General features: G+C 42.5%; 1 protein-coding gene across 1 annotated transcript in view; it reads left to right on the top strand.

Annotated features, from left to right (window-relative positions):
• cdh24b (cadherin 24, type 2b) overlaps window positions 1-24,258 on the top strand; it is a 183,809-nt gene that overhangs the window by 125,561 nt on the left and 33,990 nt on the right. Inside the window, exons 6-7 of the mRNA XM_075483843.1 lie at window positions 10,875-11,056; window positions 23,871-24,127. Coding sequence (XP_075339958.1) covers window positions 10,875-11,056; window positions 23,871-24,127 — 439 coding nt within the window. The remainder of the gene's footprint in view (window positions 1-10,874; window positions 11,057-23,870; window positions 24,128-24,258) is intronic.

Raw genomic sequence — 24,258 nt, 5'->3', positions numbered from 1 at the left:
TGTGCCCATACATGCGACTTAAATGATGCAGGGGGGTTTACAAGTTCCTCTCCTCCTCCGCTAGCCATGGCTACCACTGTGCTTTTCTCCTTTAGGTTGAATAGGCGCGCGGCCTCCACATAAACACGCCTCCTTACTTATTCATTTATTTATTTCGTCAACCAATCCGCGGACCACGTACGTACCGAACCGTAGAGAGAAATGCGTTCGGATCACGGATCAATTATGATCCGTTGCACCACTAGGTCATACAGGTGAACAATGATCCAAACACAGCAGCAAATCTACAACAGAAGGTCTGAAAAAGAAAATAATCAAGGTGTTCCAATGATCCAGTCAAAGTACAGATCTCCAATTGATTGAAATGCTGTGACATCTTTGGAGAGCTTTGCATAAAATATTTAATTGATGATATTAAATCTGAAAATCTCCACCTAGTTCAAGTTATTGTTGCTAAAGATGGTGCTACAAGTTGGTGAATCATCGAGGTTACTGTTTGCATCTACACTTTGGCTTAGTTTTTGTTCAATAAATAATGATAAATACAATATAATATAATATAAAAATGATTTTCAGACCTGGTAAGGTCCCAAACTTTAACCAAATTGTAGGTGCCCTAATGGCTACCATAAAAGCAATGCATATATCTAATTCAAGAGGGGATATTATACTGTGGGAAATTTTGCTATTGCATTTTTTATCATCTCTGTGAGACAGTGTTGCATGCTTCGTTCTTTCAATGAAGAACTGCTGTCCACATTTAAAGCGACACTATGCAACTTTCAGTAATACGGGGTTTGTTTACCATGCAATACACACCCCAAAGCTGTAGGGGGAGCTCCGTAGAAAATAAGGCGACAGTCTAGCCATATTATATATTACTACTCTAGAAGCTAACCACATTCAATTTAGCCGTCGACAGCTAATGGAGAGAGGTGTGTCTTATCAGGCTCCCTGGCTCGGCTCAGAGCCCTTTAGACACAGCCCTTTTACAGACAGCCGTACCACTTCCTATTCGCCCCATTATAAAAAATTTGGCTGCAGTTCAGTTGATTTTCTCTGGGGGCGCTGGCGAGCGAGTGCAGAATGACCATTTTCCATAGGGCTGGCGCTAATAACTCAAAAAATGTCCCCGCTAGCGGCTGAAACCTGAAAATAATACTGTGATTTCTGACAAAGGGATGTGGATTTATATCGAAAGTACAATAACCTGGGAGTTATGGCTTTCTGTTTTCTTACAGGTCTGGCATTTGCGAGTCAGTATCCGCTAGCATCTAGCTAACGGAATCTGAAAAACGCACGGCTGATTACGACCGGCTGTTTTACGGCACTCGTCCACTGTGCCAGAGTGCTAACCTGGTGCCGCTAACAACAACCAAAGCTAAACCAGAGGCTAGTCAGAGAGTATGTAAAAGGGCTGTGCTGAAATCTGTAACTATTTGAGCTAATACCTCTCTGCTAGCTCAGCGCTAGGACTGACCATGCCGTAAAGTGATGCCTCATGCGTGACGTCACTCGGGATGCAATACTGACAATAAATGTGTATTTTAAACAAATCTAGTGAGTCTAAAAAATCAAACCAAGTGCCGTTTGAAAGGATAATTTATCCTGCCTTTAGGAAAATTAAAATGAAAAAATATAAAAAATTCTATCAAAAGCAATGGCTGCATCTAAGGTGGATTTCATAGTACCACCATAGAGTTCGGCGTGCTCTGCACTGCTTCGTTGGCGCCCCTAGAGTGCAGTACCACCCGGAAATAGCCGCCAGTTTTCCCTCTCCTCATAATAGAGACTCTCTGCCTTTAGACCTGCCGTGAAGCAGTAGTTCTCGGCTCTCGTGTGTCGCGAGACTTCCAGAGGTAAACAAAGCACGCGGCGCCACAGGGAAAGTTGCAAGCGCTGTTTCGGGCTAGGGCCACCAGATGGAGATGGAAATGTCACCGTTTTCATCAGAACGGGTCAGCCAAGCAATCTGATGATTGCCAAGCAATTTTATGACCATGAAAAAGTTGCATAGAGCCGCTTTAATTATGTTGGAGAATTTGCAAGTTTGGATACAGAATCAGAATCAGAATGCCTTTATTGTCATTATACGTGGTATAACGAAATTTAAAGCCACCAAAAACAGTGCAAAGAGTGCAAATATAAAAAATATAAAAATATATAAGTAATGTAAAAAAAAAGGGGGGGGGTGTAAAAGGTGCACAGTTTTTTACGGTAATAAAATAAATAGAATCAAATATGATGTTAGTGGTAACATATAAAATAAAATAAAATAAAATAAGGTGTTAGTTGGTTCAAGTATGTGGATATATTGCACACAACAGAGTCTGGTCATAATTTGAATATTGCACAAAAATTGGGATTGTCCAAGGAGATGATCAGTGAGTGTCAGAATTGAGACTGGTTATGGCTTTGGGGAAAAAGCTGTTTTTAAATCTGCTTGTCCTGATGCACCTGTAGCGCCGCCCTGAGGGCAACAGGTCAAACAGGGCAGAGCCAGGGTGGGAGCTGTCTTTGGAGATTGCCTCGGCTCTGCTGAGGCAGCGGGAGGTGTAAATCTCCACCAGGAAGGGGAGAGGGCAGCCGATTATCTTCTGTGCTGCCTTGACGACTCTCTGCAGTCTCTCCCTGTCAGCGGCAGTGGAGCTGCCGAACCATACTGTGATACAGTATGTCAGCAGGCTCTCGATGGATGAACGGTAGAAGGTCAGCAGCAGGTTGGAGTTGAGGTTGTGCTTCCTGAGAACTCTCAGGAAGTGTAGCCGCTGCCGAGCCCTCTTGATGATGGCTGTGATGTTCTCTGACCAGGAAATGTTGTCAGAGATGAGGACGCCGAGGTACTTGAACGTGTGGACCTGTTCCACGCGCTCGCCATTGATGTGAAGGGGGGCTGTATCAGTGCCGTGCCTCCTGAAGTCGATGATGACCTCTCTGGTTTTCTTGGTGTTCAGAGAAAGGTTGTTCTCTGAGCACCAGTCTGCCAGCTTCAGGACCTCCTCCCTGTAAGCAGCCTCATCACCCCTGGAGATGAGACCGACCACCGTAGTATCGTCAGCAAACTTAACGATAAGGTTGTCCTTGTGGGCTGGTCTGCAGTCGTGGGTGTAGAGGCAGTAGAGGAGGGGGCTCAGCACACAGCCCTGTGGGGAGCCAATGCTCAGCGTGCGGGTGGATGAGAGGTGGGGCCCCAGTCGTACAGTCTGGGGTCGGTCGGACAAAAAGTTATTAATCCAGGCACATGTGAAAGGGGGGAGGCCAAGGGTTTCCAGTTTTGTGGTGAGTCTGTCTGAGATTGTAGTATTGAAGGCAGAACTGTAATCCACAAAGAGCATACAGGGATGAATAAGATTATATGTTTGTACAGACAGGTTCGCTCTGGTCCATACAAAGTGATGAATGACCTGTATGAATAGCAGTGCTGTGGGGTGGGGGTGGGTGCGGGGGTGGGTGTTCCATGTCTGCAGTAGCTGAGGACTTTGCACGAGGTGAAACCACAGTGCTTTAAAGTGACCTTAAAACACTTGATCCTCTTTATTTTTCATCTTTTTAAAGAAGCTATTAGTCCGTAAGTTTGGGTAAGTACATTGAAAACATCCATTATATCCTGTATGTGTTACAGTTTCAAGCGTGGGAAGAAGTCCTTGACAGCATCTAGTGGAGCACCTCACGTAAATTGCAGGCAGAGGAAGAGGAGGTGGGGGAGCAAAAAAAAATCCAAGCAAAGGAATAAAATAACCACTTGGCTTAAAAAGCCACCTTTAAAGCACCATATTACTATTTCATGGTCTCTTGGAGTTGTAAGGCCAACAATGGGTTGAATGATGCAGTCACAGTATGTAGAGAGAATGCTTCAGTTCTAGCTAGAAGCCAACCACTTAGAAATACTAACTTAAAAAACAGCAGGTTTAAACTGTGCTTAACTCACAGGTCTGAAAACTCCATCCAATGCAGAATTGGCTTGAATCTGCACTATCTCTAAACATCAGCAGGAGGTGACACCCATTCATCCCATCCGTCCGGCTGTCAATTCATCCACCCAACCCACCATCTATTTTCTAAACCCGCTTATTCCAATTCAGGATTGCAGGGGCTGGAGCTCTTCCAGCTGCTATAGGGCAAGAGGCAAGGTACACCCAAGACAGGTCGTCAGTCCATCACAAGGAAGGTGACCCCCTTGATTGCATAAAGGGGAACATTACGTAGAAATCTATGAGAAAATCAATGAGTTTATGTTCTCAGCTGTTAGTTTTATTTAAATTTGTCTGATTTTCAATGTGGAATCATTCTGATTTAGTTCATTATGATCCTATTTAAGTCACATAGACGATGGAGCAGGGTATGTTCAGACATTGACTGACAGCAAATAGTATCTTCTGCTTCTCTCTAAGATCTATCCCTCACGTGTTACACGTGGCTTCTGTTTAAATTGTCCACGCATTCACTAAATGTTCCACCTTGGGGTGAGTTAGCTTTTTTTGTAGCATCATTTGAAATATCAACTGAAACTTTTGATGCACTACACATTGCTCTACATACTCACCATGTGGTACACCAATCGAAGAGCACAGCTGTAATATACACACCAGCAAGCATTGCAGCCTAGAAACAGAAGCTACAGAACTGATGGAGCATGCTAGCTAGCTTGTGACAGTGGTTAGAATGTCATATTTAGTTGCTTTCTGTGGGTAGTATCAATTTATATTGATAAATTGAAGATTATTATATAGTTGCAGTCAGTGGTTGTAGCTGGTTACAGTACAACTGAAAATAATTACTTCAGGGCTCTCAAGTTTTCAAGTTTGCTTGGAGTGAGATTCGGGCGGGGCAGGGGCCGGGCCGTGTGCGCGGGGGAGGGTTTCTTTCGTTTTTTTTGGGGGGGGGGGGCTGGTCCCTTGCAGTATCCCATCGCCATAAACTACTTAAAGAACAAAGAAATTGTTTTATTTATACCAAAATCACAAATCTTCACTTTTACACTAAATTCTGCTATATTTTAAAATAAATTGTTTTAGGTATGCAAAGTCTTAACAAACAAAATTTTTTTATGAGTGTTGTTGTAAGTGTTTGTGGCAGATTTTGATGCTTGATGACTGATATTGGGGGCTCCCATTTAAAGCACTGTGGCTCAATGTCAGCCATTTTCACAGTCATGATGGATGACAGAGTTCCATTCAGAAACAAAGTGTTCCTGGTCTTGGTTTTATTGAGCCCCACCATGGAAAAAAACCCTTTCTGCATCAGCATTTCAGTGTGGCAGAACTAATACCAGTTTGGCAATTGTAGATAGCCTTATTGGGAACCTGCTCATACCAGTCACCTTTGAAAAAAATTAACCACGGAAGCCTAATTACACTCCTACATTTTTTTCATTTTTCATTAAGTTGCTCATGTCAAAGGGTGTGTGCTGAATATTTAGGCCTACTACTCCAACGAACACTTTAATCGGCAGGTATTGGTCTTTTACAAGAAGTAGGAAAACTATAGTAACTAACAAAAGATTCAAATAAATGAAGATATGACCTGCTGATGATCCTGACGGTTCTCTTCCACCTCCAGCTCGTCTACAACTTCTGCACGCATTCAGAGCATAATAGGTTATGTCCGCTGTGCATTCATGGGACGCGTGCTTGCAGCTTAAAGCTATTTCAGACCTCACCCGGCAACAAGAAATTCTGTTTTCTGATTGGCTGAGAAATTCTATTTTGTGATTTTCCGATGGGTTGCTAAATCAAGACAGCTGTACCAGAGCTATAGTTCTGAGCTGTACGAGCGCACCTGCCATTGACTCGTTTATAGTATCGGCCATTATAATTTCTGTGCGACGAAGTTGATAATTTCTCAGCGTGAGAAATGGCATGTGTGGCGTGTGAGCGTGTGAACTTGTTGAAATGCGTGTGTCTCACGCTCATTGCGTGAGACTTGAGAGCCCTGATTACTTTGTGTCATGAGGTTCTCAAAATAAATAAAAAAATGTGCCCATCCTGCCAGCACCTGCTCATGCAACACATAACTTTGAATATTTAGCGCATGATTATGAAGCATTGTTTAAAATGCATCCACGTCTGACTGATATTATTTTCTGTGAGTCCTCTATATAGTTAACACTATATAGCCAGCAGTGCAAAATTTGAACACAACCATGGTTTAAAAAAAAAAAAAACAGCCATAATGCTAAGCTACATGCTTCAAAACTAAAAACATCATTAGGCTATATACATTTTTTAATCCTATTTGAGTCTTGATGGTGAGTTTGATATGCGAGGTTTACTGAGAATTGATGGGCAAAAAAAAATCACAGCCATGGAGCTGCAGACAGTGGGCACAAATACAAAAAACTTGAAAAACAGAATTTTAGTCAGACACTAAAAAAGTAATTATTACAATTGGGTGTAAATGGTGATCAAAGCTGGAAGATAGTATAACGAAAGGCCGCTTAGTGGAAATCCTAAACAGTTTGATCATGAAAGAGTTTGTTCCAATCACTTTAAATCCATCCAGGCTTTTGAGATTTTAGAGCATTTTCTGACACTTACCACAACAAAAACATGTACATTAACATTCCCAACTTTTCTTTCTTCTTAGGTGTTTGTAAAATGATCAGAATACAGACTTGTTTCCTCAGGCATTTTTTCATTGATCAGAGATTTTCTCTCCAAGGTTCTAACTGATCTAGATTGTTTGAAGTGTCCCCTGATAGTTTCTCTTACGGATAGATAAAGGTAGATAAAGAAAGGTAAATCAGTGTTCTGTCACTGAAAATTTGTGGTGATGTTCACTTTATGCAAAAAAAAAAACAGATGACATCTTCCCCTGAAGACTACAAAGTAATTAAGTGGGAGGAGCTACAAGACGAAAAGGGGAGTAAAACAATCCATCAGTGGTGAGGTTTACCATTTTCAGATGTCAAATATGTCTTGCAGCATTGATTATCATAGTCAGCTAGCTATTTAACTGGAATACTTATTTTCACTATGCACATGGTATAAATAGCTTGGCACACTTCTATGGCTGAGAATATACTTCCTTTTTAAATGATGCACTCACTTAGGTAGCTGGTTTTGTTGTCAGCATAACTGTTCACATACAGTATGTGTCTGTGAGGGTTCCACCTGGGGGGCTGCATGGTGGTGAGGTTAGCACCCACAGCAAGAGGGTTCTAAGTTCAATTCCCTGCTGGGTCCTTCCTGTGTGGAGTTTACATGTTCTCCCCTTGTATGCGTGGGTTCTCTCCGGGTACTCTGGCTTCCTCCCAAAAACATACATGTCGGTTTCATTGGTGACTCTAAATTGTCTTTTGGACTGAGCATGTGTGTCTCGTTTGTCTCTGCGTGGCTCTGTGATGGACTGGCGACCTGTCCAGGGTGTACCCCACCTGTCGCCCAATGACAGCTGGAACAGGCTCCAGCCCCCCCCCCAGATATAGAAAATGGATGGAATGATGGTTCCACCAGGGAGAGCACCAAATAACTAAAACTGTATATTCCAGTATGTACTGGAAGTAAATAGTGAACATTGACGCAATAAAAGGAGGAAAGTATTTGGTTGATTTTAAGACCACAGTAGAAAAAACAGCTGCTCCAACATTGTAGATGGTACTGAGGAGGCCTCTAAAACAGGAACAATAGATATCCAGTTTGCCCCTACACTGCCTCTGATGGTCCCCTCCATTTTGGATCTTGTGTACATGCAGAAAAAGCACTCCAAGCAAACCTAGAATGTGGTTAGGTAGCCATTATAACAATGCAAACATGGAATTAGATGAAAGCATAGACAGGTTAATTAACATTAACATTAATGGATACGTGCACATACAGGGGCCAGAACTGCATTTGGCAGTCATTGGATGTAATAACCATCTTTAATAAATGCACATTATACTAATTTAAAAAGTCTTTTTGATTCAATAATGAAATAATGTAATCACAAAACACTACTTCATACTTCAAACAGTTTTTAGAGAGATTTGTGAAAAATATGAGCTGACAATATTTCTGAATGGTCTTACCTGTTTTTTCCATTGTTGGTTGTGTTTCTCTTCTCCATAATCGTCATTATCAGCAGCATGGTAGTAATGCTAGGTTAGTCAGGCTCCATATATAATAATGATCACAATAAGTCATACTTTTCAACCTGCAGCTTTTAATGGGCTGAAAATGACACCTACTGTTCCAGACCCTTCGAACCCCACTCGTGTTAAGAAATAGTGTCAGGACCTCAATTTCTCAGCATATTTGATACATAGTTATTTAATTCCCACTATTCGAAGCAAAATTACAATCAGTCGGACATGATGGAATTATTGAAAAGGATTGCACAGGCCAAGCCAGCGATGTAACCAGTCACTGTCCCAGAATAATCAGATCACTGAGAATGTAATTGAGTGTTTTTACAAAGGAAAATCTGCATGCAGGTGAACTGTTATATGCAAATTATTTATGCTCTGTGTGCTGTTTTAAGTCTATGACGTAGGGTCAGAAGTTTACGTTTTGAGACACAAGGTGAGCACTGCAGAGGCTTTGCTTTGGGACTCGCAGGAACTCCTGCCACTCTTCTACTGGCCTGAGTCCACAACCTCCTTCTGCTCTTGGCATTTTGAACAGTTTCCATCCATTTTATATAGGCAATTGGTAAAACTAACTGCCTTGTCATCTCTGTTTAGGAGCTCGAGTCTGCCAAACAAACTGGGATGTCCCCTAAACTTTCCGTCTACTAATTGAGCAGAACTCTGTGTGATGACTGCACATAAACCTGTCGATATCAAACCACAAACTCAATGTACATTCGAGTGATAAAGGGTTACAATCATGGTTGAGATGTTAAGCTCCCCTTCCTATATATTTGCTATTTTCCTGCAAGCGTTCAATGCAGGTGTAACTGTTGATCGTAAAAAAAAAAAATCTTTAAAGCGCTCTTCCAATGAAAATGAGTTTTGGTCAAGATGTTCATGTTCAAGCGTGCATGGATGTGTGTCTCGTCTGTCTCTCTGTGGGCTTGTGATGGACTGGCGACCCGTCCAAGGTGTACTCTGCCTTTTCCCCAATGACCCCCTCCAGGACCCCCCCAGCCTACTGTACAACCCTAAATTGGATTAAACAGGTTTAGAAAATGGATGTTCCCGTTCATGTTTGAGTCCAACCTTGACCTTCCTGTTTATTGTCTTTATTCAAACTTCCTTCTCTCTACTTTATTTAAACTCCATCCTACTCCTTTAGGTATTAAAAGCACGTGTTTAAGGTTGGGAAAAACATCATAAAATGCTCTTTACTGCAGCTTACTTGCAAAAATGACACGTTATCAACAGGGGAAAACCTGCGCATGGGGGCACCTTCTGTGTTCAGACCTCACTCACACTGTATTTCATACTTAATGTCGCAGTGTGTATATAAAAAAGTAATTCACTGTTCTCTTCACCAGAGTTGAGTGGAAAAAGCTGTGACATTTCATTCAGACTTTCATGCTTGGTAATCAAAATGACAGAAAATATAGTCAACTGAATAAATAAGACGTGAATAATCCAAACAGTACAAACATTTTATGAGGGCTTTTCCAGCTACTGGCATGGATGGGAGAAGCATTTGGCACATCGGCATTTCACTCCAACGTAACGAAAATTTAACAAAAGAATAAATCCTTAAAACCTTACTTCAGTGGCATCTTGTTCTGTGACCTGAGGGAGACCAACCTGTGTTCATTTGATATAAGTCATTTCTTAATTACAGGTTTGACAGCAACGACCTTGAAAAGACGACAGCGGCGCAGTCTGAAGGCTGCCAATAACACTTTGATGTCTGAACTGCAATCCTGACACAAACACTGAGCAAACCCCCCCGTTTGTTTCGCTGTGATATCACATTTGCAGAATTCATCTGACTGTGTGCTGGCTCTGATACCGTCCTTTGTGAAGTGTTGGCCATCTTTTATTCTGTCAACCCCCATGTGTTTGTGTGATGTTGTTCTCTCTCGTGTTTACTGGGCTATCTGATACCCTTAGCTTTAGCTGTGCAGATAACAGCTCTGTTTGACTGAGCCGCTCTGTTCCATGTGGGCGAGTCAAATTCTGATAACTTACCTATTTCTTCAATTTCAACTTTTCCCATCACACTTATTCTTATTGTGGCAGCTGCGTGTGTGTTTCGATAAAGTAAGATGTCAGGATTAAATTTGAATACACCAGGGCTGGTTATTGTATGCTTTATAGGCCAAAAGAAGTTGTCTTGTTGTTTATATTTTTCCCACATGGTGCATCAGCTGTAAACTGCAGAGGCAGCAAAGGGAATCATAGTGCTGCATGTACTGCTTTAATGGGCTCAGTGCTGAAAGTGAACTAGCATGTTTAAACGTGGTGGTAGCACACTGGAAACGGCCTAACACTGTGTCTTTATGAGTACTTGTTCGGAGGAGGAAGGAATGGACAAGTTGGAGACTTAAAAAGCAGATGATTGTTATGAGCGGTTGGCTCAGTTCATCCAGTTTGAACGTTAAGGAGAAGGCACAGCTTCTCTCAACCGCGGCCCATTCTTTTGCTTTATCTCCTCTGCTCTGGTTTTTAATCCCAGCCTCTTTAAATTCAGTTATTTTTACAGCAGGTTTTTCTGGCCAATTTCTGTCTGGCTTTTAATGACATCCCAGAATTCAAACACACACTCCGTCTTTCTCCTGTTTTATCTCTACCCTTCATCCCTACAGTTCAATTAAATTAAGCATAGACTTATCTGTGTGAAATGTTGTAAATATTGGCCAGGTAGGGGGACAGCAATTTGCAAGCAGTCGAAAAGGGAAAATGAAATATTTAAATGGCAAATCAAATGTGTCAGTGCTAATAAAGTGACAGATTGTTTGTAATATGTGCGATCGTGTCTGTCCATTTTTAGGCATGTGGTCCTTCTCCGTTTCCGAGTTGGCCATCCCAGGCGCTGAGATAGGCCGCATCTCTGCGACCGACGCCGACCTTGGCGAGAACGCCAAGCTGGAATACACCATCCTGGACGGGGAGACCGGGGACACCTTTAACATCACTGGAGTGAACCAAGAGGCGGTCATCACCCTCAACAAGGTGCGAGAAGGATAGCGGAGAGAGCTGGAAGGAGGGTTTAAAAGAGGGTGGGGGGAGGTTGTTTGAATGTTATAAGATGCAGCAAAGGAGAAGAACTGAAGAGGGAGGGATTAGAGAGAGTCTGTCTGTGAAAGGGAACAGATGACGAGAGGATGACATAGGCAATGTGGGGAGTACTTTAGAGAAGAGCTGTTTTGACTCAAACCATGGCTAACAGCATGTTTAGCCCATCAACCTGGAATTACCTGGAAAAACACAAGAAAACTACATAAGCCTGTCAGATTTTTCACGGCTCGTCAATTAGCAGCCTTTTCAGTGGATTTAAAACCAGCTAATCTGTATTCATCCTGCCTTTTCTCTGTGTCTGACTCCCATCATATGAGTGGTTTGATGGGTTTCTGACAAACAAATTTCTTGCTTGAATTGCTCTCTGTGCAGCAGCCTCCTTTTTATCCTATCAATATTATCCATGTGTTTACAGCAAACATAATCAGACATCTGTATGAAAACCTATCAAAGCAACGCCGAATGCAAATGCCTGCTGTAGCTGATTCGATTGTTTTGACCGCCGTCGAGGTGTTTTGACTGCTGGCTTTCAGCAGAGCTTGACCATGCAGAGCGTTCGGATGCACAGAAGGATAAGCGAGGCTCTGCCATTCCATTCTCAGTACAGCTGGCTAATAGATCCCTTTAGTGTAATACTGGATTATTTCAATTTCAAACAGCCATGCCCTAAGCTGCCTGCCAACCCCAATAATCACATTCTTATGAAGATGTGTGCGCAGGGGGGGGGCTGACACCCTCTTGTAACCAGTTGTTAAAGTGCATATGCTGTTCAGGCATGGAGGGGGCCCCATGTGCGAACTTGTGATATATGCTTAGTAAAAAGAAGGGCCCCATGTGTGAAACCAGTTTGAGATATGACACATTCTTTTCAAATGAGCCCTTCAGAAGTGTCTCTGGTGCTTTAATAAAAACACACATGTGTCTCCTTTAATGATGTCAGCCATTTCTCTGATGTGTGGGATGACACTGTCACTGTCACTGTGAGTGTGTGCCTATGACATGTTCGGGAGTCTGTGTGATATGCACTACATAGTCAAATATTCATGCACGATTGTTCGCATGCTTGTTATTACACTATCACGTGAGGAGATCACACCCAACTGATCGTAGTAAGATTAGTCAGATGTTGCTATCTAAATCCTCCTCTGACATGCAGGCCTGTGCTTTTCCAACAACAATGCACTGCATCAATTAGGCTGGAGAGGTTTCACACATGTTATGAAAATTGATAATTATTCCATTCCATCTGAAAGACTTGAAAGACGATGCGAACGGAACGGAGAATCTCTCTGTGTTTGTGCATCTCCTCTTCTCCTGGACTGGCCTCAGCAACATCAGTGTGGGTCATGCCGCTGCCACTTTTTCCCAAAAAATCCAGTTCGGATTAATTTGCACTAAATATGCGAAAACACACAGAAACACATACAAAATGCTCTCAGTCGGAACCTACACAGCCTGTGGAGACAGCTACAACCGCCTCACAGGAGAATATTACATCTATCCAGAGCATTTCCAATGCTTTTCTCAGTATGAACCGCTGCGTGTTTCTTCCTCTCAGCTCCTCACCACTCGTAGCTGTCAGGTTTGTCGTGGCTCCAGTTCTGTCACATGTTGCTGAAACCTCTCTCCTGAAATGACAACGATGGGCCACATATCTTTGCATAAAATCCACGCTGTCTTCTGTGTGAGTTTTTTTTTTTTACGAGTCTCTGGCAAGGGACTTTCTGTGGCTTACTGTGCCCAATGTAGACTCACTTTTATGTGGCGCCTCTGCTGCTCACTTGGGTGGCAAGCTAGCAGGTGAGCCTGGAGATTTGTTGCCATTGTCGAGCAGGACAGCTGCATTGTGAGAAAACAAACAGACTTTGTTCGTCACTGCTGTACTGTGCTGTCACACTTGAGTGGTTGAGGTTAAAATGGATGTACAAGGTTAGGTCTACTTGTCATGTAGCATAATTGTAGGTCGTTATTGCTGGCATGAACAAATGAGCCATGGGGTCAATTTTGGGAGGAAAGACTCTGCTATTAATAGTCGGCAATTCCCATCACACCACATAAATGCTGCCTGACGAAAAAACAGTATAGGGATCTGCCAGGGAGCTCACAATATATTAGTTTTGGACATCTTGACAAACGTATCTGTTTCACTTTTTTTCTGGGGAGACTGAGCCGCAGTTGATTATTTCCACAGTTTCAAAGGATAAAACGCCGCTGTCAGAATATCTAATGGTCTCATGGTTCATGAGGACATCTTTAAAGTGACAACCATAAAGGGAATGAATCTCAAAAGGTGCAGCAATGAAATAGAGCAGAAGCTCAAAAAAATATCAAGCTCAAGATTGTTTTTGATTCAGTGGATTAATTTCACCATGTTAGAAACTACATGTTTACGGTTCCAGGTTCGAGGTTCAGTTCTATTAAAGCAGTGTTTTTATAATCTGGCAGTTTTAACATGTTCATAAACTCCTGTGTTTGCTTTTTGGAAGCAGACCTACCTTTTTTTTTTTTTTTTGACCAAGGCAAATAACCATTTTCCAAAATCTTCCAACATAGCTAATTGCAAAAAAAAACAGGTGCTTTGTGTGTTTTTACTGTTGAGCACCTGAGTGTACAGGTGGTTCTAAGCATGCGGATGCAGGGAATGCATTTGAATTAATCCCTGCGTCAGTTGTCGGGTTTGTAGGACTCATTAAAAACAGTCCACACGTTGAGGTGGTATGTAGAGCAGGATTTCCAGGCCCCGTAAGAGCTTCTTTGAAGAGAGGTAGGAGACTGCAGGAGATACAAAAAGAGAGAAATTGAAGGCAAGGACTCCGGAATGAGGTAAAAGATTGAGGATGAAGAGAGAGAGACGAGATGGGAGAGCAGAGGGAGGAGTGTTTAAATGAGGTCCTATGAGGCAGTGACAGCAGAGAGTGCAGTATAACAAGGGAATAAGAGTAAGAGTGAACTCAAATAGACAGGGAGGGAGATACAGAGACAGCAAGAGCTGCAAAATCAGTGACAGCTTTACGGAGATACTGAGAGGCACATAGAGGTAGAAATAACCATCCAGATAGAGAGGTAGGTTTAAAAGAATGAATTAAAAAAGAAAAACATCTCACAGGTCGGGGAGACAGCGTGGCAAAAATAAGACTGAATGAGGGGGGGGGGGGGGGGGGGGGTAAAGCAGAATCGATCAATTCAGCATGTGCTGGCAACTGATGAAACAAGCAGGAAAACAACATGTACAGTAAACAGATACAGCAAACATCTCCCACCCACAATACTCCTCCCACAGGATTCAAGCACAACATTCTCAGAGACACAAAATAAAACACACAATTAGTACTTAGCCATGGCCTCCTTCATGCAGTGTTGTGCTGCTTTAATCCCTCCACAAAGGCACCAAGAGAGGCAGGGAGAGAGATTTGGACAGGACTGCTGCCACGCGTGAAATATTGAGTGAAATAGGAGAAGCAGAGGTTATATTCATTCTGTGTCTGCAAGGAAAGTGGAACACATGCTGAATATTTACCGGCACTACCAGGCAGTATTTTCACCAGGTGTAACTCCAACTATGTTTGGAATTTTTGGCTGAATGTTGGCTTTTTGTCTCTCAAAAAAAAAAAAAAATTCCCCTCAGTTTTCCACTCAGATTCCATGTTGCTTGTGTTACTCCTGACAGACGGCTTTGACAAAGTGTACAATACAAACTGGGGAACAAGATGATATGTGTGCCTCCGGAGAGGGAATTGATATCCGAGCAGAACAATTTGTGTTTCCAGAGAGTCGGCCTTGACCTCGATGGCCATCTTGCTGCTGTGGGCTGAATCTCTTTAACTGCTGATCTACGAGAGATGTCCTCACACACACACACACACACACAGACACACAGGCAGGGATAAGCAGCAGCGTGGATGCAAACCTACACATTCAACGATAGACTGCAGAGAGATATATATACAGAGACGCACATCGATATAAAACACTTGACCTCACTGCTCTCTGTGTTTAAACTGCAGGGAATGAAGGAAAAGAGCTAAATAGAGGCGCCCATCCAGGGACTGAGAGGAAATTGGTGTTCGCTTCTCCCCGTCAGAATGATGTGTCAGGTGGGAGGTGGGTGGGAGCTGCAGGAGGGCTACAGCAGATTAGGAGGAAACACAGTTGAGACTGAGAGAGCTGGAGGATGGATTTGGAAGATGACTAAGAGAAAGCTGAGGGAGACTATAAGACGGATAAAATGGAGAAGATGTTCAGGTAGGCAGACAGAAAGAATCTGGCGGAGGAAAGGCTGTGGAGGATGTGGCCGGGAGCAGAGAGGGGCAGCGAACTGGTCTCGCCATGGGCGGCTGAGGGTTAGCCAGGGACACGCCTGTAAGTCTGCATGCTGACTGAAGCCACATGCTGCTTATCACTGCCTATTTCCAATTGGTCCAACAGACTGCTGCCTCTCTGCATTTCGTTACTCGCCCTCTGTCTGAGCCCAACACAGGTCCAAATATGCAGCGTGCGTCTATAAGGGAAAATGTCAGTGGAGGCACAGATATACCCTCCTCACCCCTCATTCTGCTGGCTCCCTCACCTTGTCCTCGCTCTGTGTTCTATCTGGAGGCCATGTCAGGCTGTGTGTGCGTTGCCTGTCTGGGGCTCTGACTCAGCCAAGCTCTGCCTCATTCACATTCTCATACACGCCTTGCAAGATGCAGGCACAAACAGCCACATAATAACACACACATCAACAAGCCATTCATTCATTTGGAATTAATTTCCTCTTTCTTGTTTCTCTGCTATTTCCTTTACTCTGCTCCTCTGTGCTCCCTCACTGGCCAGCGCTGCTGCACTCTACTTATTTAGTTAATACATATGGCTCTTAATGAATGCACGTATTGTGGCTAATAGATTTTTTACACAGTATGTGAACAAGGCCACAGTGTAAGTAGCAGGTAATTGAAGAATTAGCATAAGACTCCCAGCCCGTGGCTCCTTGACATTGCTCTGCAGCAGTGCCCCCTAACGGCCAGAGGGTCACATCTGTGGCAGCCTAAACTGAAGGCTGCTGGTTTGGATTTCCTTGTAAACCACTAACGACTCGATGCCTGTGGGAACAATTTGAAGCTCATGGATGTAATTGTCTGCAGGTGCTGTGCAAAAGTCTCGACCCACCCCTCATTTCCTTTTTAATTGTCATGAAAACACAAAATAACTGCAGCGCTTCACTGAGATATGTGAAAACATAAATGGAAATCTAATCTAATTAGTGTATGAGCATCTTTATTCTTCAACACAGTCTGAACCCTCTTAAACAAGCTTTCTGTCATTTCTTTAAGCAGTCTTCAGGAATAGTTCTCCAGGCTTCTTGAAGGACATCCCAAAGCTCTTCTTTAGATGTTGGCTGTCTTTTGTTCCGTTCTCTGTCAAGATGATCCCACACTGCTTCAGTAATGTTGAGGTCCGGGCTCTGGGGAGGATTCAGAAGACCTGTTGCCACTGACATTCAATCCACTTCTTGTGTCATCTGGCATACCTCAACCTTTCTCCCTGTTTCCCTTCCTTAAGAACGGCTTCTTTACAGCCACAATTCCATGGAGACCATTCCTGATGAGGCTTCAGTGAACAGTAACTGAGAGATGCGTCTCTCAGGTCCTGTGACAGGTCTTTGCTGGATTTTTTTTAAATTTTCAGATACTGTTTATCTGCAGGAGATAGTTTTTATTAGACCTGCCCCTTCTTCTTTTGTTCTCCACTTGTCCACTGCACAACGTGCTGGAATTTGCAAAGAGTTCAACTAATAGCTCTTTGGGAATCACTTGTTGATGTAAAAATACTATCTTATTACATGTTGTTGGGGCTGCATGGTGGTGAGGTAGTTAGCACCGTCGCCTCACGGCATGTTTGCATGTTGTCCCTGTGTATGCGTGGGTTCTCTCCGGGTACTACGGCTTCCTCCCACTGTCCACAAACATGCATGTTAGGTTAAATGGTGTCTCTGGATTGTCCCTGGGATTGAGAGTGAGCGTGCATGGCTGTGTGTCCCATTTGGTCAGTTCTAAGTGGCTCAAGAAACACAAAAAAAAGATTCCTCTGAAAATGGTCAGGTTCAAGGACCGCACTGAAAATAAGCAAAACAACTGCCAATGTCCGCAGAAAATATAAAAAAAACAGAAAACCGCAGAAAGTCAGAATAACTATTGCTCAACACCACTTTAGATCACAGATCACAGAAAGTCTGCATTCGGGAGGTATGCAGCTGCATGTATAACCACCGATGGAGTAAAACGAAAAAACCTTTGACAACAAACCATTGTAGGATAAAAGACTCTGATTTCAAAGCACCTCATTACACATGTATACTGTACTTAATAACATTTTGTATCACAATGGGATCACTAGACGCCACATTAGGCATGTCTCAACAACATTAATACGAACCTAACAGTATCCCAATTCATGAGGTTTCCTTTTGTGGTATGTTTTTAGGGTGCTGTGAGCTGTGTAAGCCGGCTATTTGGGTGCCTTTCATTCCTCCTACCTGGGGGACGAGCGAGCTCATGCATGTGTCAGTTTGCAGTTATTATTTCCATATGCTCGCACTTAAAACGGCTGGCTAATCCTCGGTCACACACCAGCAGCACGCCCAGGATTATCTGTGTTTGTTTTCTCACGCGGAGGAGAGATTGTGTTAATCTCCTCAGAGGGGAAAAAAAAAAGAGATGGAGCAAAAGAGAAAAAAAAACAAGAGACAGACCAAAGTCTTGCTCATAAGTTAAAAAAAAAAAAAAGGCGACGCAGGACCTATGAGAGAGACATAAAATAGAGACAGACGGCAAGTGACAGAGGGAAGGGAAGGCAGCAGACAAAGTCAAAAGGGAGATTTAGAAGAGTCTTTGTTCCCTCAATTCTGCAGCTGTGCTTGTTGGCAGAAATGTCCAAAGCTGCGTTTTTCATCTGATGAGTGTGATGTACGATTTTGATTTAGAATGCACAAAATCAAGAAAGAACACAAGCTGCCAAGGACAGCAGGGCACTAAACACACTCAAGCACGCACACCACAAGCCATATGCACACACTGTGCTGCACACACATGAGCAGGTGAGAATAAATATGCATGTGTTCTCCTGCTTTGACACTGAAACTTCTTCTTTTCAATCAATTACACCAGAGGTAGGGAAAAGCATCACCTCTGTGATTGGAAGCATCGACCTGTGGTAATTCACACCAACTGTGTGTGTAATTTTTGTAACACACGGGCAAAGACACACTCTCTCAGCCGAGCATGTATGGCTGTGAGTCAGTCTCTTTGAGGAGAAAGGTATTATGTGTTGGCAGTCTAGCATGCAGGTTAGCTAATTAATTTCTGCTTACTGTGAAGCGAATTTGAAAGGGAAATTGTATTGAAATTAGAATTTCAAAAAGGACTCTCAGAGCACCGCACAGGACACGGGAAGGTTACACTTGAAGAGTGTGTGGGTGTGTAACAAGAGGGCAAGTGTGCGGAGATGAAGCAGTGTCTGTATATATTCAGCGGCTCCGGAGCGTTCTTTCAAAGTCAGCTTGTTGGGTTTTCTTTCCAGTAGGATAAATCTCTGAAAGTCTTCCAAAAACAGAGACAAACTTATAGTCTTAGATTTGATTGTTTTGTTAAAAACAGCAGTTCAAACTAGAATAATGTTCCAGTTAAAGTGAAATTAAACTCAGCCCCAGATAAAGGAAAATGGAACCAATGAATCGTGGACTTTTTTTGCCTAATAAATCACTTAAATCTTCTGATGATCAGAGTCGCTATTATTTAATTTTCCACTAAATGGCCAAACAAATCTAATTCAAGCACTTGAATATTCACTTTAGCTCTTGCATGTGTAATGCAGAAGAAGGTGGAAGTCATCACAAGAAGAATGTCTTTTTAAAGGGAAACTTAACATGAAATCTACCTTCTTTAGCTTGTACTTTTCCTCCATTGTGACTAGTTTTCATAACCAGTTGAACCTGGGCCCATGTAATACTGTTAATTTCAGCAGAATTTACTTGCTTTCTCTATAATATATCTAATACTTTTGCCCCCAACACCAAGAGGAGGAAAAAAATATGAATGTTGAGGTAATATTTTAACTTTTTTTATATCACATTCATATATTATTTTTATATCACATTTTAACTACTGATTTTATCTGATTTTATCTATTGTTCTTATTTATTTCTTTTTTGTTTAAAATTTAAATCATGCTTTTTATTTCGACTGTTTTAATGTATCTGTAAAGCACTTTGAATCGACCTGTAGTTTAATTGTGCTATACAAATAAACTTGCCTTGCCTAATATCACAATCAGCAGCAACTACCACATACAGTGATGTGGACACATGTTTTTAGGCATCTGATAAACTGACATGTTCAGTACTATCAGGAAGGGAACTAAATGTTCCTAAATCCAGACAGACTGATATGGAGCGATGATCGTTGACAACAGATGGTATGGCTCCGTCAAAGCCCTGATCTCAAATAGGATTTTCACTACGATTATCAAAGATAAACATTGTTATTACTGTATTATCTATGGATATTTTGAGGAATCAGCTTTAACTCTTATTATATTATCATATTCTAGTCATTTGCCTCCTTTCACGTCTGTGTACTAAAGATGGAGCCGCACTCTGTGCTAGTAGCTAGCAAGCTAGTTACTGTCTTCTGGTTTTATCACAGGCAGCAACCAGCATTATTGTGTGACATCCCTCTCTGATATGTTGTGCGTGTTAACCACATAGTGCCACTGTTGTATTTCAGATATTATCATTTGGGCGTTATTAACGTTCAGTATTTTAATTTTGGTTATCATAGCTATTGTCAGTCCTGAAATGAGGTCAATTTGGGACTACACGAAAATACAGAAGACTCAAGGAGTCTTGTAACAACCTACCTCCCAATTGAAAATGTGGTTACAAAACATCGAATCGAAATGCATTTTGTACGTAAATTACCACTTCAATGCATTATTTTGAAAATGTGCCCAAACTGCCCTTTTGTCTACAGTGCGCTGCTGTGACAGGCAGCAGTAGAAATACTACAGGTGTAGACTCTTACTTTAAAGTTAGCAGTGCATGATGCTGGTCAGTGTTGAAATGTGCCAATTGGATCAATTTACCCAGTTGTTTAAATTCCAGACACCTTTCTCAAGACTTCTCTGGATTACTCAAGTTAGTGCACTGACGTATGAACCAAAAGAAACTCCCAAAAAACAAAGAAACCTCTCCTTGCTGTTTACCGTCGGGACTAATGTGAAACTGCAGTGGAAAGGAGAAAAAATGTGATACTGCTGCATTGGCAAAAAATCTTGCATCAAGGTTGTGCAAACATGTAGGAAACCGCCAACTTGTCACATATTGTGCACTTGATCAGACGAAGCATCAATTTGAATGTACAGTACCACCCAGAGTGTGTCTTTTGAACATGCACACGTTTGGTACAATGTAAAGCTTCCACAACCCAACATATTTTATAATGTAGTCAACAATGATCTATTTCTAACTTTAGATAATTACTTTTTAATGTAAAGTAAACCAAGTTCTTTTTCTGTGTAACATAGCAGCGCAGCAGTAGAAAGAGGGAATTCAAAATTAAGTAAAAAACACCAGTAGCAATGTTGCCTATGTTGGACCCATCCAATACCCTGACACAGTCCATGTTACTTTTGATAAGAAAGAACTGTAAAATGACATTTTCTGGGGGCATTTACCACCGGCTCAGACAAATTGTCACTTACTAAAAATAAATGGACACATTCAGCTTTAGCAGATGTGTGTCAGAAAGTGACGGTAAAGGGGTCCTCCATCTTTTAAAGAAACTGACACGAAAGGGTGCTGACAAGTTGGTGTATTGATGTAGAAATGACTATTTTTGCTTCAAAACACAAGACCTGTGAAATGATAGAAAGATTGTGATGTTTTTCAGATTCACTGTTTGGTTGGCACAATCACCACTCGCTCACTGCATTAGCTCTCCACCACTGCACTCTATGTCTCTTGTCTGCTGGTTGAACAGGCTATGAATTGCAAAATTTTAGTATCACGTTAGGGACTGAGGGACAAACAAGCTCAAATAAAATGCTGAGAATACTCTACCAACCAGAAATGCTTGATCCCTCTGTTTCCACGGCAAGAATCAGGAACTAGAGTTCTCTAAAGGTTCCTTGTCCATGAAGAAAGTCCATACCTTTGAACTCTCAACATGCACCATTTTACACTCTTTTACATACTCTCATACTCCCGTTTTCCATCATTCTTCACTACTTCTGTAAAAGTTTAAACTGCTCCTAATCACACACTTAGCCCCCAGTGAAGCTGGAGATTTGAGGGGAAATGATGTCACCGTTACCACTTTAAGCTGTTAACAGATACATCACCGCCTCAGAGATCGACTAGTATGGTTGTAAGCCGCTCTTTCATGTGTGTGTGGGTGGTGAAAGTTCTACAAGAGCTGAAGGAAGCGCCTGTGTGTAAAAAAAAACAACAAATTGTAGTAAAACAGAAGAAGTGTGGGGTCACTGTCTGATAAGTGCCTCCTTTGAGGGCGTAGGAGGAAGGAGGACATGTGAGAATGTGGGTCTCGTCGGCGCTGGCGACCTGTCGCACACACACACTTGGGGGTAAAAAAAGAATGGTTGGAGAGGGTGTTTTGGGGAGCAGGTGATGGAGTGTGTGAGGTGTTGAAGGCGGGGGTGCGGAGTGATGGAGTGCTGGACGGAGGGAGGGTGGGAGGGTGATGAGTGTGTGCTCACAGTGTATGTGACACCTCTCCTCCTCAGACAGATTGTCTCTCTCTGTCCCAGTAATGGGGACCCGGTTAGTGCACATTTTCCCTCCATCTAACCCCCCTTCTACACACACACTTTGTCATGATCTCTGTGACTATTCTTCTTGTTTGTTTATTTATTTATTTTTTGGCGGGGACTTTCGCCAAATAGGCTGCTTTCTGATGTCTTTCGGTTTTGCCTTTTCTCTGCATAATTTCCAATCAGTCGCTGCTTTCTGAAACTGCTGATTTTCTTAAAGCATTTTTCTGCACATTTACAGCTCAGAGTAAGGGAAGAAAAGGGAAATCATAACGAAAGGAGAGGATATCAACATTCCCTCTGCTGGTGGGAACCTCTGAGGAATTTTTTTTTCCTTTTCATGAAAGCAAAAACTCTGCATAGCCAGAAAGCCCATTTATTCTCTTTCCAACACCGTTCTCAGCGCCAATTACAGCAAGATGAAGCATTTGCGTACTTACTTTAAGAACACATGCACTCACAGGTTCCAAAGAAGCACTAAAAGTGCCCCCGCACAACCAACTCTTACCTCAAACAGATATTCTGAACCAGGCCCAATAAACATGTTGCTTTTCTAAAAATGAAATCAACAGCAGGTGTTTGTCACTGTGTGACTGTAGATGTTTGCGATTGCTCGTGTGTGCCGGCGTCCTCGCTAACAATCATCAAGAAGAACCAAATCAGAGACTATCTCTTCGCTTCAGAGCCGCCGTGCTGGCGGGAGAGCGGCACGCAATCACACAGAGACCTCAGACAAACAGCTTTCATAACTTCTCAGTAACAAACAATCGCTGGGGCTTGAGCCCCTATCCCAAATGAAATCTCTTACACCTGTGTAGATGCAAGGATACAAAAGAATTTTTAATGCTCCTCGTAGCCAGATACGAGTCTCCATGGTGATAGTAGAGTCTCCATGGTGATGGAAGTGTTTTTTTTTAATGAAAAATGGGAGGATGGTTTTGTTTTCACTTTCATCAGAGGAAACTGACGTGTGTTTGGAAAGAATCTCCGGACGTCACGGCAACACGCCGCAGCACACAATTTGCAGTGCAGCTGAAAGGGAACTCCAGCTCCACAACACAAATTCCCAAAAATCCAGCTTCACTCGTGTCTTTCACATAGTCTGAAATTACCCCCGCCAACGTTGTTTTGCCACATTTCATCAGAACTTACTACCTGCGTGGTACACAGCAACAAACACCCTGGCTTTCTGCCAACGCCATTGTACCAAAGAAGGCTAAAGCTAAAAAGAGTGGTACATCCTTACGTCTTTCCGCGGTGTGTGTGGATCGAGAACTAATCTCATAACTCCCACGAATGTACCAGTAACATTCATCTCCCTGGCAGAAAAATCTACAGCTATATATGCTCTAGTTTTAGCACGTCAAGAAAATCCAAACATCAACTCCAAGCCATGTCAAAATAACGCCCAAACGTGTAGTCACTTCAATGTCGGAGTTCTGAAGAATCCTTTCAACTTTGTGAGCATCAGGAATCTCATTGGCAATGCTGTAACATCAACACCTCATTGACTGCCTTTTCCACTTCACACAACACCCACCATCTAAGCATCCATCCACCCACAAAAACCTTCAAAGTAGCACTTCAGATGTCACAATGTGAAGGGTAACCATAATATTATGCACTGATTTTGGATGTGACCATTTTCTTGCTCTGATCTGTTGGAATAATTCAGTTGGAGCCATCTCGCTGCTTTTTGATATGTAATTTAGCAGCCATCTGCAGGAATGTTAGTGTGAGAATGAGAGCAAATAAGAGCACAAACACACACTCTTGGATCTGATGTTTGAAACAGTGACATTTGCACGATGTCTTTGTTATTAAAAAGCATCACCTCTGCTCATTTCACAGTATGTAGACGTCAAAACCAAATACTTCAACGTTACTTCAAAGCCTTGCAACGTATTGAATTATGATGAACTTTCTCCTCTGTCATCCCCAGGGGGTGGACTACGAGAGTCGGAGCTCCTATTCCTTCTCTGTAGAGGTACTCAACCCCATTGTAGACCCACGCTTTCTTCGTCGAGGACCCTTTAAAGACCGGGCTTCAATACGAGTAGCTGTCTTGGATGCCGATGAGCCGCCGAGGTTCTCCAGGTCCCGATACCACGTGGATGTTTCTGAGAACTGCCCGCCAGCCTGCACAGTGGGCCGGGTCAGTGCCGTAGATCCAGATACTGGTCTCACAAATAACATCAGGTAAAGTATGATGCATGTCTCCTCTTATAACACTCAGCATTTTGCCACATTTAGCTCATTCAGATCTAAAATGAATCAAGTGGTTTGCCTTTCACTGTGTCCCTTATCGTGCTCTGATTTGAGAATTGGGT

This window comes from Odontesthes bonariensis, chromosome 14, assembly GCF_027942865.1.
Source record: "Odontesthes bonariensis isolate fOdoBon6 chromosome 14, fOdoBon6.hap1, whole genome shotgun sequence".
Classification (NCBI taxonomy): domain Eukaryota; kingdom Metazoa; phylum Chordata; class Actinopteri; order Atheriniformes; family Atherinopsidae; genus Odontesthes; species Odontesthes bonariensis.
This window is presented reverse-complemented; position numbering and strand designations above follow the sequence as displayed.